The 13,492-nt window shown below is 34.1% G+C and overlaps 1 protein-coding gene across 1 annotated transcript in view; it reads right to left on the reverse strand.

The window, feature by feature from the left end:
* Positions 1 to 13,492, reverse strand: part of GMDS (GDP-mannose 4,6-dehydratase) — a 594,697-nt gene that overhangs the window by 466,972 nt on the left and 114,233 nt on the right. The window contains exons 3-4 of the mRNA XM_080918622.1: positions 8,031 to 8,118; positions 5,788 to 5,897 (exon numbers count right to left, since the gene is read on the reverse strand). Of these exons, the coding sequence (XP_080774748.1) occupies positions 5,788 to 5,897; positions 8,031 to 8,118 (198 nt within the window). The remainder of the gene's footprint in view (positions 1 to 5,787; positions 5,898 to 8,030; positions 8,119 to 13,492) is intronic.

A 13,492-nucleotide genomic window follows, 5' to 3' on the forward strand; every position in this document is an offset into this window, starting at 1 on the left:
GCTCAATCCTTACACACCAAGAACACGTTGACTAATGCCGGGTTACACCCTGTTTTACATGTACTTTTTGCTCATTGTAAATAGTAAGACCTTAATGCAGAGTATCAAACCTTAAAAAAAAAAAAAAAGCCAAGCACTGACACAATTGTATTTGTATACATTTATGCAAAATTGTTTAAATTTTTTTCTTTTATCTTTGTTTTTTAAAATAACATTTTAAAAAAGAAAAACACAATTAGATGGGGAGTACAAAAAGTTCAGAAGTTAAATAAGAGAAAATTTGAAGGAGATACAATAATGATCTTCACCACTGATAGGTGATTTAAAAATGTCTCAAAACTAGTAGCAGACTACACCTCAGGCACAGGGGAGGAAGTGAGTACAAGAAAAACTGCAACGTGGGAGAAGATGTTACTTTGTGAAGCCTGCCTTATTTTATCACTGTTAAGGATAACTGTTTCATTATTGGCCTTTAAAACAAATTATATAAAATGAAGACCTGAGTTCCCACTCTGGATTTGGCAGTTACCAAATGTATGATTTGAGTGAATGACCTCATATTAAAGTGAAAGCAAAAGTCATATTAAAGTATTTTTCATTCATGACTAACTTATGAATAAGTAATGTTCATATGTTTAAAAAATTCAAAGCAATTCTACCATGATGTTGTGATACAAATGCAATCAACACTAGACTAGGTTCACTGTGGAATGAATCTCACAATACTGTGATTGTGGGAATGAGGAAAGGTCATCAAAGTTGTGGGAGGAAAAAATGACAAGTTCCAAAAGCAAAACTATAATGAATGCTGAGCAGATAAGAAACAAATTTATTCACAAAAATATTTATTTTTTTAAATATTTTCCTAAAATTTATTTTTCTCCCCCCAGATGGGCAGGACAATAAAACTGTATCATTTGTTCCTACTGGGATGATGTCATTATGTTAGGTTTATGCTTCTAATAACTGGAGTATTGCAGTCATCCCTCACTTTCTCCCATGTAATATCCAATCAGCCTTTCAATGAACTACTTCATGAGTCATAATTTTACTGTTCATGATTCAGAAAAATGTCTTCAGTCAGTATTTCCCAGACTGCTATGCGATCATTCCAAGAAGCAATTTCATCTTCATTGGTTTCCTACAGGAAGCCAGACCAGCTTCCTATTATTTTATTTTCTTTACTTTTAGCAATGCCATGGCCCACATCAGATTAACTAGAAATGTGAGTGATAGAGAGTTTATTCTGCACAACAAGAGGCCAACACAAACAATGGCCAGTCTAGAAGTCAAGAATTCAAAATTAAATACAAAATGTGCTAATTCATCTTTCAAAATATTACAAAATAGTATGTTATTTTATGTTAATCTTACTCAACATATTACACCAGTTAGAAACAAATTTTTATTTAAAATTTTATGAACAAAATAAATTCCTTAAAGATATTAACATAATTTATTAACAAAGTAAATATTTTAATTACTTGATAATAACAATATAGACAAAAATCTAAAACCATAAATGCAGCTTAGAGTGATCAGAGGGCTCTAAATTCACTGCCTGGCAAGTGAGCTAGATCTATGAGGATACTCCCCACCTTGGCCAGTCCCCTTCTTGGTGTCCACTACCCACAGCTGAGAATCAGCTTGTCTTTAGCTTGCAGCACCGAGATTAAAAAAGCTGTGGGTTTTAAAAGACACAGATCATATTCATGTTTTGTCTTGATTGAAATATAAGAAGGATTTTGTAAGGTATCAATCGCACAGGCTACACAGGACCTAAAAGAAGAGTTGAGTGTGAAGAAGTAAGGTATATGAGACTCACTTCACCCTTTTCCACTCTCACAACTCTTTTTTTTAATATTTACTTTATGTATATAAGTACACTGTACCTGTTTTCAGACACACCAAAAGAGGGCATCAGATCCCATTACAGGTGGTTGTGAGCCACCATGTAGTTGCTGAGAATTGAACTCAGGAACTCTGGAAGAGCAGTCAGTGCTCTTAATCACTGAGTCATCTCTCCAGCCTTCTCAGAATTCTTGATTGTAGGTATCATTTGTGATTTAAAATCTCATACTGTAATGAACTGGTGGTTAGTAGGACTAGTTTTTATCTGACTCAGAAGCTGGTATGTTGAAAGGATAAGGTCTAAGATAAATGCATTTAAAGCAACTGCATAAATAAACCAAAACACTTGAAAAGCTGGAAAAATGTTTCCCAAACTGCAGTTTTTACCAGGCTAAGCTTAAGGACCAACTAGAAACTTACTAAAAATAAAAGTTCTCACCCTCACTCTGGACTTCAAAAATCAAAGAGTCTGGAAAAGACACCTAGCAGTTTTGAGGGGACACTGTTCTAATCTTTACTATGTTGTTCTCTCTTCTTTCTAACAGGAAATTTCTTGGAAAGAATTAATTCACAGGGGCTGAAAAGATGGCTTGGTGGTTAAAAGCACTGACTGTTCTTCCGGAGGTCCTGAGTTCAATTTGCAGTCAAACCACATAGTTCACAAACATCTGTAATGGGATCCGAAGTTCTTTTCTGGTGTGTCTGAAAACAGCTACAGTGTACTCATATAAATAAAATTAAATAAATCCTAAACAAAGAATTCATTCATTTTACACTTCCCTTCTAACTCAAGTACTAAAACCCTTGTGCTGAATTTTAGCTCCATTACATCTATTTCAGATGCTCCTTTTAAAAGTCCTTAGTCAGATATGGTGTATGGCTCAATGAGAGAACATGCATCTTCCATTCATAATAACATGGTTTCCAACTCCAGCAATGCAAAAGCAAACAAACAAATATTATGACCTTTTCCTGGTTCTCTATGCTCTTCTTCCAAGAAAAGCCTACTTTCTTAACTTCCAACACATTAGTCCACCCACTGCTCTTTTCTCCTTGGTTCATACTATCCAACTTTGCTTCCCTATACCCTTTACAAGGCAAGTTCTCTGCAGTTTTCTATCTCCCTTTCTCCAGCTACCACCTTATGGAATCTGAGAACTGAATTTACAACCCAAAAGACTTCAAGTCCCACGATGTATTTTAAAGTACTTCATCATGCGTCATCTGAGTGTTCCCCGAGTCTTGGTAGCAAAATCTTTCATAGTTATTGCATCAACTGTCTGATCTCAGAGCACTAGGGCTTTCTCTCTCTCCTCCCCAGAGACAGAAGGGTCCACTCATCCCACCAGTTGATCTATTCAATTCTATCCGCTTTACAAAGCCACCACACTCACACAATGTCTATACCCTTGCAACCTCACCTGTGGATTCTAGCCTCTAATAGTCATGTCTAGGGTGGCAGAACTAATACTCCTCTGTAGAAAACAGGACAATCTCTCAAACACAAAATCCTAAACCATGCCTTCATCATGGGGAAACACTGAAAATCCCTAGGAAAATAGATCCACCTGCAGAATATAAAGACCCTCACACTAAGGTTTTCAAGCCTACATAGAACATATACTGACCAAAAGATTAAGAAACTAAGAGGGTTAAGATGAGCTCTGGCATGTGTTTAGCATGTATGAGGTACTCTTCAACACCCAAAATGCAGGAAAAGAGGGAAAAGTAATGAAAAAGATCGGGGGTTGGTAGTGCTGTTATTGTTGCTGTTTTCTAAACAGCATCTAGGCAGATAAAGGATGTTTTTGTAAATCTTCAGGTCTATCTTAAAATACAAATGGGCTAATCTCAAATTTAGTAGTAGTAGTAGTAGCAATGGAGGTAGTAATAGTAAATGCTGACAACTATTTGTTTTTTCTCTTAAGATATATTTAATTTAAACATATGAGGTTTTTGTTGTTGTTTTTGTTTTTTCTTGTTTTGTTTTTTGCCTGTGTATATTAGTAGTGTTTCTAGTACCTTAGAAGGCCAGAAAGGGGTGTTAAATTCTCTGAGACTGAAGTTACTACTGTTTGTATGTTATCATGTGGGTACTGGGTGCCAAATTTAAGTCCTCTTCAAAAGCAGTCAGTGTTCTTTTTTTTTTTTTTTTTACTCAACATGGGTCTTTATTTAATTGTTATATGAAATAACATGTTAAATAACTGCTTTCTGATTGACCAACTTTCTTATTTTTTAGAATAACTACGACTCTGAGGAAGAGCTAGAAGCATTATAAACATTGGACGAAGGAAATGCAGAAACAGTTAACACCAAATACGTTGCCAATTAACCACATAATTCTTCAAATACTTCGATATTAACATAATAAAAAGAAAAAGAAAAACAGTCATCCAATCGTCATTATTTTATTTCTACCCTGAATATTAAAAAACCAGCACAATGGGATAATATTTACAAAAAGAAATGAGCAGAGCTATAAAAATCCAGGACCGTTTAGTACTATGAGGGACTTTGACCTTCTGGCTTGTTTTTTTTTTTTTTAACTTTATTTTAAAAAACAAAGATAAAAGAAAAAAAAATTAAACATTTTTGCATAAATGTATACAAATACATTTTTTCAGTGCTTGGCTTTTTTTTTTTCTTTTTTTTTTTTTTTAAGGTTTGATACTATGCATTAAGGTACAATGAGCAAAACGTACATGTAAAACAGGATGTAACCCAGAATTAGTCAACGTTTTCTTGGTGTGTAAGGATTGAGCATAATGGTTTTTTTTTTTTTGTTTGTTTTGTTTTCTTTTCTTTTCTTTTCTTTTTTTCTTGAACTTCACACAATCTGTGAGTTGTTTCTGGGGCAGTCCGAGCCTCTAGGGTTGCATCCCACTATCAGTGAGCAGTCAGTGTTCTTACTTGCTAAGTACAAAAGCTTTGCAACCCAAGGACTGATCTTCAAACTTTGCTGTTTTATGACTAGGCTTATTCCATTGTTCATTAGACTTGGGTCCTAATTCCTGCCTTAAGCAGCAAAGGTGTGGCAAGTAGGAATAATGCCCACATCATATACAAAACTGAGAAATGTGGAGGAACATGAAAACACTTTAAATATTCTAATAAAATTACTGTATTTGTTCTTGAAACAGAGAAAAGAAACATGAATAGATATTTCTGAACTTTTTTTATTAACTTAAAACCATCTGTTTTTATCTATAAGCTCTAACCACTTGATTGAATAAGTACCTAAATAAAACAAAACAGCCCTGTCTTCAAATTTCATTCACCCAAGAAAGCATCAGGATACAGCCATAGAAACATGAGTCAAGCATAAGCTGGGAGGCTGGAAAATTTTTTCAAGTCTTGGCACTTGTTCTAAATAGAATGACTAAAGAAAGGTGGGCAGAACACCAGACAAACTGAATACATAGAAGGAATCAACAGGGAACCCCTCACAATAAAGAGAAAATGACTAAAAACATATTTACCATGTACAACAAAAAGCTAATTCAGCTAACTTTAATGTGTGATTGCAACCCAAAGAATATCATTTTAACAATATATTGCAACCTGAGAATATCTAGCAACCCCATCATATAGCCACTGCCAAAACTTAAGAATAAAATAAAGGTTTTTAACATTTAAAAAATTCTCTCACAAATTGATATGAAATGTCAAAATAGAGGGCTCACAACTATAGGGAGCAACCTAAAATAAATACAAATTGCTACTTAAGTGTTAGTTGAAATTTTTCATTATACTGTTCAGTAAAGAAACCCGAGCTTAAAAATGCAGAGCATTTTTATTAGGATGAATTCCCTATCTAAAACTGATGACTAAACATGTTAAGGGCTAACGATTGTTTTGTGTTGAAAAACAATATACATGAAAGAACACTAGAAGGACACAGGCAGAGCAGTCTTGGTAATGAGAAGGGCCTACCTTGACATGGCTCTGAGCACCAAGATTATAGATCTCTGTAGGCTTCACTTCATTGATGATTTTCACCAGGCAGGTGCTGTCAGTGAGGTCACCATAGTGCAACTTCATGTCTTTAGTATTTAGAAAAGACCATCAGAAACAACAAAACAACAACAACAACAACAACAACAACAACAAACATTATTCAAGAATGAAACTGAAGGACAAACTGAAAATGTTCCCAGATGTGATTCTCTATCCCTGAAATCTCAGTATTTGGAATACTGAGATAAGACAGATCTTGAGTTTGAGCTTATCCTGAACAACTTAGCAAGATCTTGCCTTGTTTACCATCTTCTTCCACCAACATAAAAACTGAAACGCCATATTTGATGCTCATTTAGTACGAGAGTATGACTTTTAACTTTAACACAACACACCTTGTAGAAAGATTAGTCTGTATGGATTTATAATAGGAAATTCGGATTCACTTGTTTAAAGAATTATAGTATCCCAAAGATGTTAGACAATTATTATGGGGCTATAAGTAGTTAAAGCATGTCCTATTTAAAAGTGAGATGTGGACAAATATGACCCTGAAATAATGTCCATACACTCTAAAGAAATCTACAACACACTCAAGACAGAAAGGATAGCTCTTTTGGGGAAATTTTGTGCATATATATGTTATTTTTAAGTGCCTTACAGAATAAAATCTTAAGCTATCTATAAAATGTCTATGGTAAAAACATAACTGCTCAGTGGACAACCAATCTACCCAAATTGCTATGTTGAAACTGACTTATACTGACTTTATTAGTCTAAAATTGTGACTAGTTTGTTAGCTTGGTATACACCTATATCCAATGGTGGTATCATTTTATACAAAAAATTATATACTGAGCATTTCTAATCTAAAATTAAATGTGATATGATTCAAAACTCTTAAGATTTTTGAAGTACTGATAATAAAATGCTACATTTGAAAAAATCTGTACCATGAAAATAGTTTGTGTACAAAATTATTTTAAAATACTATATAAATTATATATATACATATATATTAGATAAATATAAAAATATGATATAAATATATAAATATATTAGATAAATATAAATTATATATATACACATTAAACTATCAATTCTAAATAATTATCTGGTCCTTTTTATAATCCTTCAGATATATCTTAATATATCTGAAAAAAATCAAACTCCAACTTCATTCAACATATAGTAACTTCTAAAAAGACATACTGTGTAACTTAAACATTAGGTGGGAAGCATTTTCTATGGGTATCAGGGTCACCTTCTTGATGATATCAATACCTAAAAGTAACCAAAATTTGTCTCTTCTTGGACATAAAGTCTAAATCACTTTGGGGTTACAATCTTGCTGTATTAGCCTTGCTGGCCAGAACCACTAAGTAACGCACAGATTTAAAAGCCCTGTGTCTGAGGCTGAGCTCTGTCCTTATTATGGCATCTGATATCATAAGTCACAATATTTCTGTGTCTGCACTTTCTCGTGTACAAAATATTCTTTTTAACCACCAGAGCAAGGAGCTCAAATGAGAAAATGCTGTAGCATGCTATCTAAATATTACTGTTCTGTACAAACAAATTAATTAATAGCAACAAAAGTAAGAAAGTCACTCATTCCTGATATTGATATCTAAAGCAATTTTGGTATCCTTAGAGTTATCATTAAGATTTAAAAGTATCTTCAAGAATTATTTTAAAAATTCCATGCATATAAAGTTATGTGGGTAGGGGGTTAGGGAAAACTTGGGAGAAGGGAAAAGAATGTGGTCAAAGTAGATTGTACAAACATTTTTAGGTAATATTTTCAAATTTTAATTAAAAAAAATCTTTAAAATTCTTAGAATAAGTCATATGAATGAATCTTCAAAAAAATTAATGTACAAAGATCAGTTAACTTGAATTAATTGAACCACATAGAGAAACAAGAGAGTGCTATTTTAGTACAGAACTGTTGAGGGAACTGAAGAAAGCTGCCCAGAGTTTTTCCTTCCACTGGTCGGAAAGCTGTCTACACAACATTACTCTAATAACCAGCCAAGATGGCGCTAAGCTGAGGACAGCTGCCAGGCAGGTTTCTTTTGTTTGCAGTTCAGTGGCAGTAATTCCTGGGGGAGTAACTGTGACTAGATAGGCTTGATATTGATAGAATTGATATTTGAAAATACCTTAACTAAAAATAGGAAACAACAGATAAATATTAGAGAAAGAAAATTACTTACTTCCTTCAATATGAGCCTGAGGATTCTTATATAAATGTTCAATTCGACCTGTATTAAATGAACTAGATCGCCGTACTATTCCATGGACCTGTGTTTTAAGTATAAAAAGATAAAAGTAAATTATAAATATAAAATGAGGATTAACAAACAATTCAGAAGTTCATTTCCTAATGAAAGGTTCTAGAAAAACTATAAAAAATAGTACTTTAGGTGAAAATTTTTAATTATGAGAAAGAGTTCCACTGTTTAGTTTCTACCCAGCCACTGTCTGTGTGCTACCAGAACACAGCTTCTGACTTTATCCAGGGTTTTTACAAGCTAAATGTAAGTAGTTAAATGATTACAAGACTTCATGCATAGATACAGATATTCAAGTGTGTCTTCTAAACATGCACAGATATACTGATGACAAAATATCTCTGATTTGAAAATGAAGGCAAACTTGAGGCTGCAGCTGTGAAACTGCTTTTAACCTGTATAACACAGAACATAAAGCTTCCACAGTTTCCCCAAATTCTCAGTGCTACTTCAAATTATATCAGCTTCTATAGGTATAGATAAAATCAGAGAGCAGTTGATATTGTGTGGATATATGGAAAAGTTAGAAAGATTGACTACAAAGATTAAAGAGGAGATTTATACATTACTAAATTTAAGACACAAAATATTCAAAGTTTAAAATGGTCAGTGTGAAGGGATAAAGTCATTGAACAGCCAGCATACCTGTCTGATGCTGAAGAAAAGACTACTGTGTCTGACACATGAAGAAATTGCTCCATACTTGGTCCCACTTCCTCCTTGTGTCGAGATTTCACCCTCTGTGCTGCCAATGCTAACATCAGTTTATGTCACCATCTGCCCAGGTTCCAATTGCACTGGTGGCAGTTTTGATCCTTGACTTATTTTAGAAGTGTTCCTTCTAATGTTGGGTAGATTTGTTTGTAGCTGAATACACTTCTATATTTCAACTCAATCATTTTCTGTCTATTTTAAACCAAAATTAATCCCTGGCATGACTCAGACATTCCAAATGCAAAGGGGAATTATAAGCACATAAGGCTTTCTTTCAAACAGGAAGAAATGTCATCACTGTTTTATACCGCATACACAAGAAACTGACTTCTACTAAAGATACAGCATACCCACAATTAATACTTCTGCTAGTTAACTGTCTTTGCCAAAAGAAAAGCACTCAACACCATTTTCCAAAAAAAAATAAAATTCAAGAAAAGTTGGTAAATAAGAAAATACCTTAGGAAAGAAATGTTGCAAACTTCATTGGCATTTTAGGAGGCAAATATAAAGTTGAGGAACCATTAAATTAAAATGTATTATTAGGCTTATAGCAAATTGTATTTCAAGGTTTCCAATTTTGAAAGTTGCTACTGAATTATAAAGTCAAGCCATCCATAACATTAATGAATATTTTTAAAATAAGGAACAATTTCACATTATACTCATACATAGGAAACATGAAATTTAAATCAAAGTTACTTCTAATAGACAATATAAGTGTTCTACTGTATTCAGTAAAAATTTTTCTTTGGTCTAAATACATAATTTATTTGATAATTAAAATATAATTATTATTTGGGCAGCCTCTCTTGATTACTGAATTCTAGAGAAATTACATATTCCAATAGGCAAAAGCACACAGTGAAATGCCCTAAATATAAAAACTTGCAAGGCTTTGATAAAGAATATCATACAACCTTAACAGATTTGGACACCAAGTCAGATCAAATATAACCAACAGATTTGATGTCACACCTACAAAGAAAATCAATAAGCGCTTTTTGTTTTGTTTTCTGTGGTGAAAAAAAAAAAAAAAAAAACATGTTTTAATTTCCACTCACTCCCAAAGTTTGGCATGTGTATAGAAGGGAAGAAAGACTTGCCAAATACTTAATCCATGACAGCAGGTATTATTCTAAGAACTAATGAAAGCTAGGTCTGTCTGCTTCTAAGGCAGGTGAAATACAAACATTAAGACAAGCCAAAATGTGTGCAAACTTCATAATCTAGTCAAGAATTTAAGATTAGAAGCTTTCTCTTTACAGAAAGAAAATATGTAGGTCTTTTTCAAGATTGGGGGGAAAAGGGAGATGTGAATTAGGAAAGCGAACTGAGAAAATAAATGAGCCAAATGACCTTTATATAAACTTATCAGAATTGTAATAATTATACTAGCTCGGGAACATCTAATTTCTTAAGTGAAAGAGGATGCTTTAATATACAAACCTCATGCCCCAGTCAACTAGCTGTCAAAAAAGAAAATTTCAGGTTCTCTCAATATCAAAGCAAAGTTGGCTTGACTTCAAAATGCTGAATTCAAAGTAGGTGCTAAAACATGGAGAAGCAGGGTTTTTTCCCATTATTTATTAAGATTATAGGTGATCCACACCACTGGATTTCAAATTCCCCAGTGTCTAAATTGTTCTTAAAAGAGGATGGCTCCCAGGGATGGTTAGTGCCATCCATCTTTGGAAAGTATGGATCACCTAGATTGTATCAAGAGCTGACATTTACATGGCAATGACTACACACTGGACACCAGTCTTTATGGCACAGAATAGCCACATACCAAAAACTAGTCTTTACTAGTGGCAATTACAGCAGATATTTACAATCAGCATACCACCAATGAGAGAACTCTCTGACAAGGCATAGATGATGCATAACTCACACAGCTAAAGGGCATACTGATTTAATCTGCCAGTTCACTGCGCAGTTTGAAAATTAAATCTCTATGGAAAGTGGCCTTTTTTCTAATCAAAGCACCAAGCTCCTAAAACAGCAAACAACTTTTAAGAAAAATATGTCAAAATGCCTCACATATAAAGGAAGGAAGAGGAAGAAGTCTACATTCTAAAACACTCCCCTCACAGTCTCCAGACTGAGTTGAATCTCTTTTCTGCTTTGGCACTCCATCTTAGGGAGGTGGTCATCATTTCTTTCCTAGAAGGGAAACCCAAATGAACCTGTTCTTTATAGTAAATTCTGATACTCTCTTTTGCTGTTGTCTGCTTATTAAAAACAGATTCTCTTCTTAAATTTACAGATAATGTTAGTTTTTGCAGAGTTGAACTTGTCTTTTTTTTAAAGTATTAGACTTTATTTCCCACATTTTTCTCTGTGCAAAATGAGCACACATTGTAGTGGTTACCACATCATCAGCTATCTAAAATTATGGTACTAAGAAGGCACTTCAAGCTAGAATGTACTTTCATAGCAGGCTTTACTATCATCGATCTTCCTTTTTCCCAAAAAAATTGAGGGAATGTCTAAGTTCTAGGATCCTAGGCAAGAAAACCTGCCTGCTTTCAGTATTGTAACTCATGGGTTAGACTACGTATCTTCTACAGTATGTGTTCCTACTTGTCCCCAGTCACTCTCTCTGACACTCTTGTATCAGACACCTTGTGTCTCACAGAGCTCCCATGACTGTTTCAAGAATGCTCTCTTGCCTAATTTCCCCAAGAATCTTGAACAACAGAAAGATGTGTTTATTATCCCTGCTTAACAGATAAAACAAACAAACAAACAAACCCAAAATAACCAAATCTAGAAAACAAAGTCTTAGATGGGTCAAGAAATTTGACTGAGGATATAGAGCCAAGCAAGAACAGAGAATTTAGATATAATAAGCCAACCAACACCCAAGAGCCAAGGCTGATTGCTATAAGGACTAGACTGCTTTTTGAGCTTTAGCAAGGTACAGAATATACAGAGTATTTATAACATATATAAAGTACCCCCAGGGTCACTGCCCATAACACCTAATAGTTCTTGATTTTCCTCACAATGAAGACATCTGCAGATATCAAAGAATGAACAAGCAAGTCAGACATGATGACACATACCTGTAATCCAGAAATTGGTATATAGACAAAAAATCAGGAATTCCAAGCAAGCCTGGAATATTTAAAAGAACTTTTTCAAAATAAAAAGAACAACAATAATTGTAACTATAACAAAAATAATACCAATATTGTGACTGTGGTCATGTTTTTAATGCTTCAATCTTCAGTAAAAGCCAAAACCAGAGCAATAATAAGAGCTATTATTCTGGGTGTCTTCTCAGTAACAACTGTGGCAGAGATAAAGCATATAGATGACCACAGACTCTGAATATCCATAGACTCTGAAACCATAGACCCAACAAACTGCATCTGGATCTATATGTCATGAGCTAGAACAGACTTTTCTTTATTCCCTGATTAATACAGCTAGTTATGTAATATTCACATTACACTGGATTTAATAACTATCCTAGTGATGATTTTATGTATACAAAAATATGTTTAAGCAATATACAAATACTATAACAATTTATATAGGTAACTTGAGTGTCCTCAGACTTGGACATATATATAGGCTTCTGGAACCAATTCCCTTGAAGATTAACAAAAGAAAACTAACTGTATTTTACTTCTTTACTTAAGAAGGCTCATATAGAATATGTTCCGATGCAGAGGTTTCAGTGACCACATTAAACATCCATGTTCCAAGCTTCAGAAATCGAATGGTACATGGATAAAGGAGTAATTCACTCTTGTTAAGCATTATATTAATAAATGTTATTATTTTGCTTACATGTTGCTCCATGATAAAAGTTTTCTAAGCCTGTTGTAATTTTTTGCTGTTTCTTATGTACAGTTAGAACAAAGGAGTTTATTTTACTGTGTTATTTTCCCCACTGACCTGGCTCTGTTCTTCTACTGGTCTGCTTCACCATGCTAGGCTCACTGTATCACTGACAGCAAATCAAAGTCTGTTTCTTTTATTCCAAGAACATAGCAGCCTTACTATGGTGCCTCTCATAATGCTGACCCAGTCCTGGCCCACACTTCACTACCAAACCTATTTCTAAGTTTCCTATTTCTGAAAAGAAACTGAATTTGAAAAGAGTCAAAGTAGTTCAGAGTTAAGAGCAGCAAGACAGCTTAGCACATAAAAGTATATGCTGACAAGCCTGATGTCCTGCATTTAGTGCACCAGAAAACAGAATTAGCTGCTTTAAGTTCTCTTCTGACCTTTCCACACATGCTGCAGCACAAACATATATGCATATGAAGTAAAAATATTTAATGTAAGAAAAAATATCTAACCCATTCAGAAGGTCCAACTGGTTCACACAGTCTAGTCATTCACTAGACTTCATCTGGTACTTTATATAGCAGTACCCTATCTGTTCACAGAAAGGTAGCATCACCAATAACGAGGAATATGTAAGAAAGAACAATCTCAAACTTCTGAAGCAGCCTCTGTGTGTAAGCATTAAGGTTGAGAGTGAATTGAAGTAGAAGTCTGTATTCATCCAAAATTGCTGTCACTAACTCTGGACCCAACTGTGGTGGGCCATGTTTCCAGTCATTTGGTTACTCACAGTCTAACTCTACACCGCTCATGATCTTGAATAACCAAGAACTACAGCTGATATTCCTGGAAATTTTCCAATG

This window comes from Micromys minutus, assembly GCF_963924665.1.
Source record: "Micromys minutus genome assembly, chromosome: 6".
Lineage (NCBI taxonomy): Eukaryota > Metazoa > Chordata > Mammalia > Rodentia > Muridae > Micromys > Micromys minutus.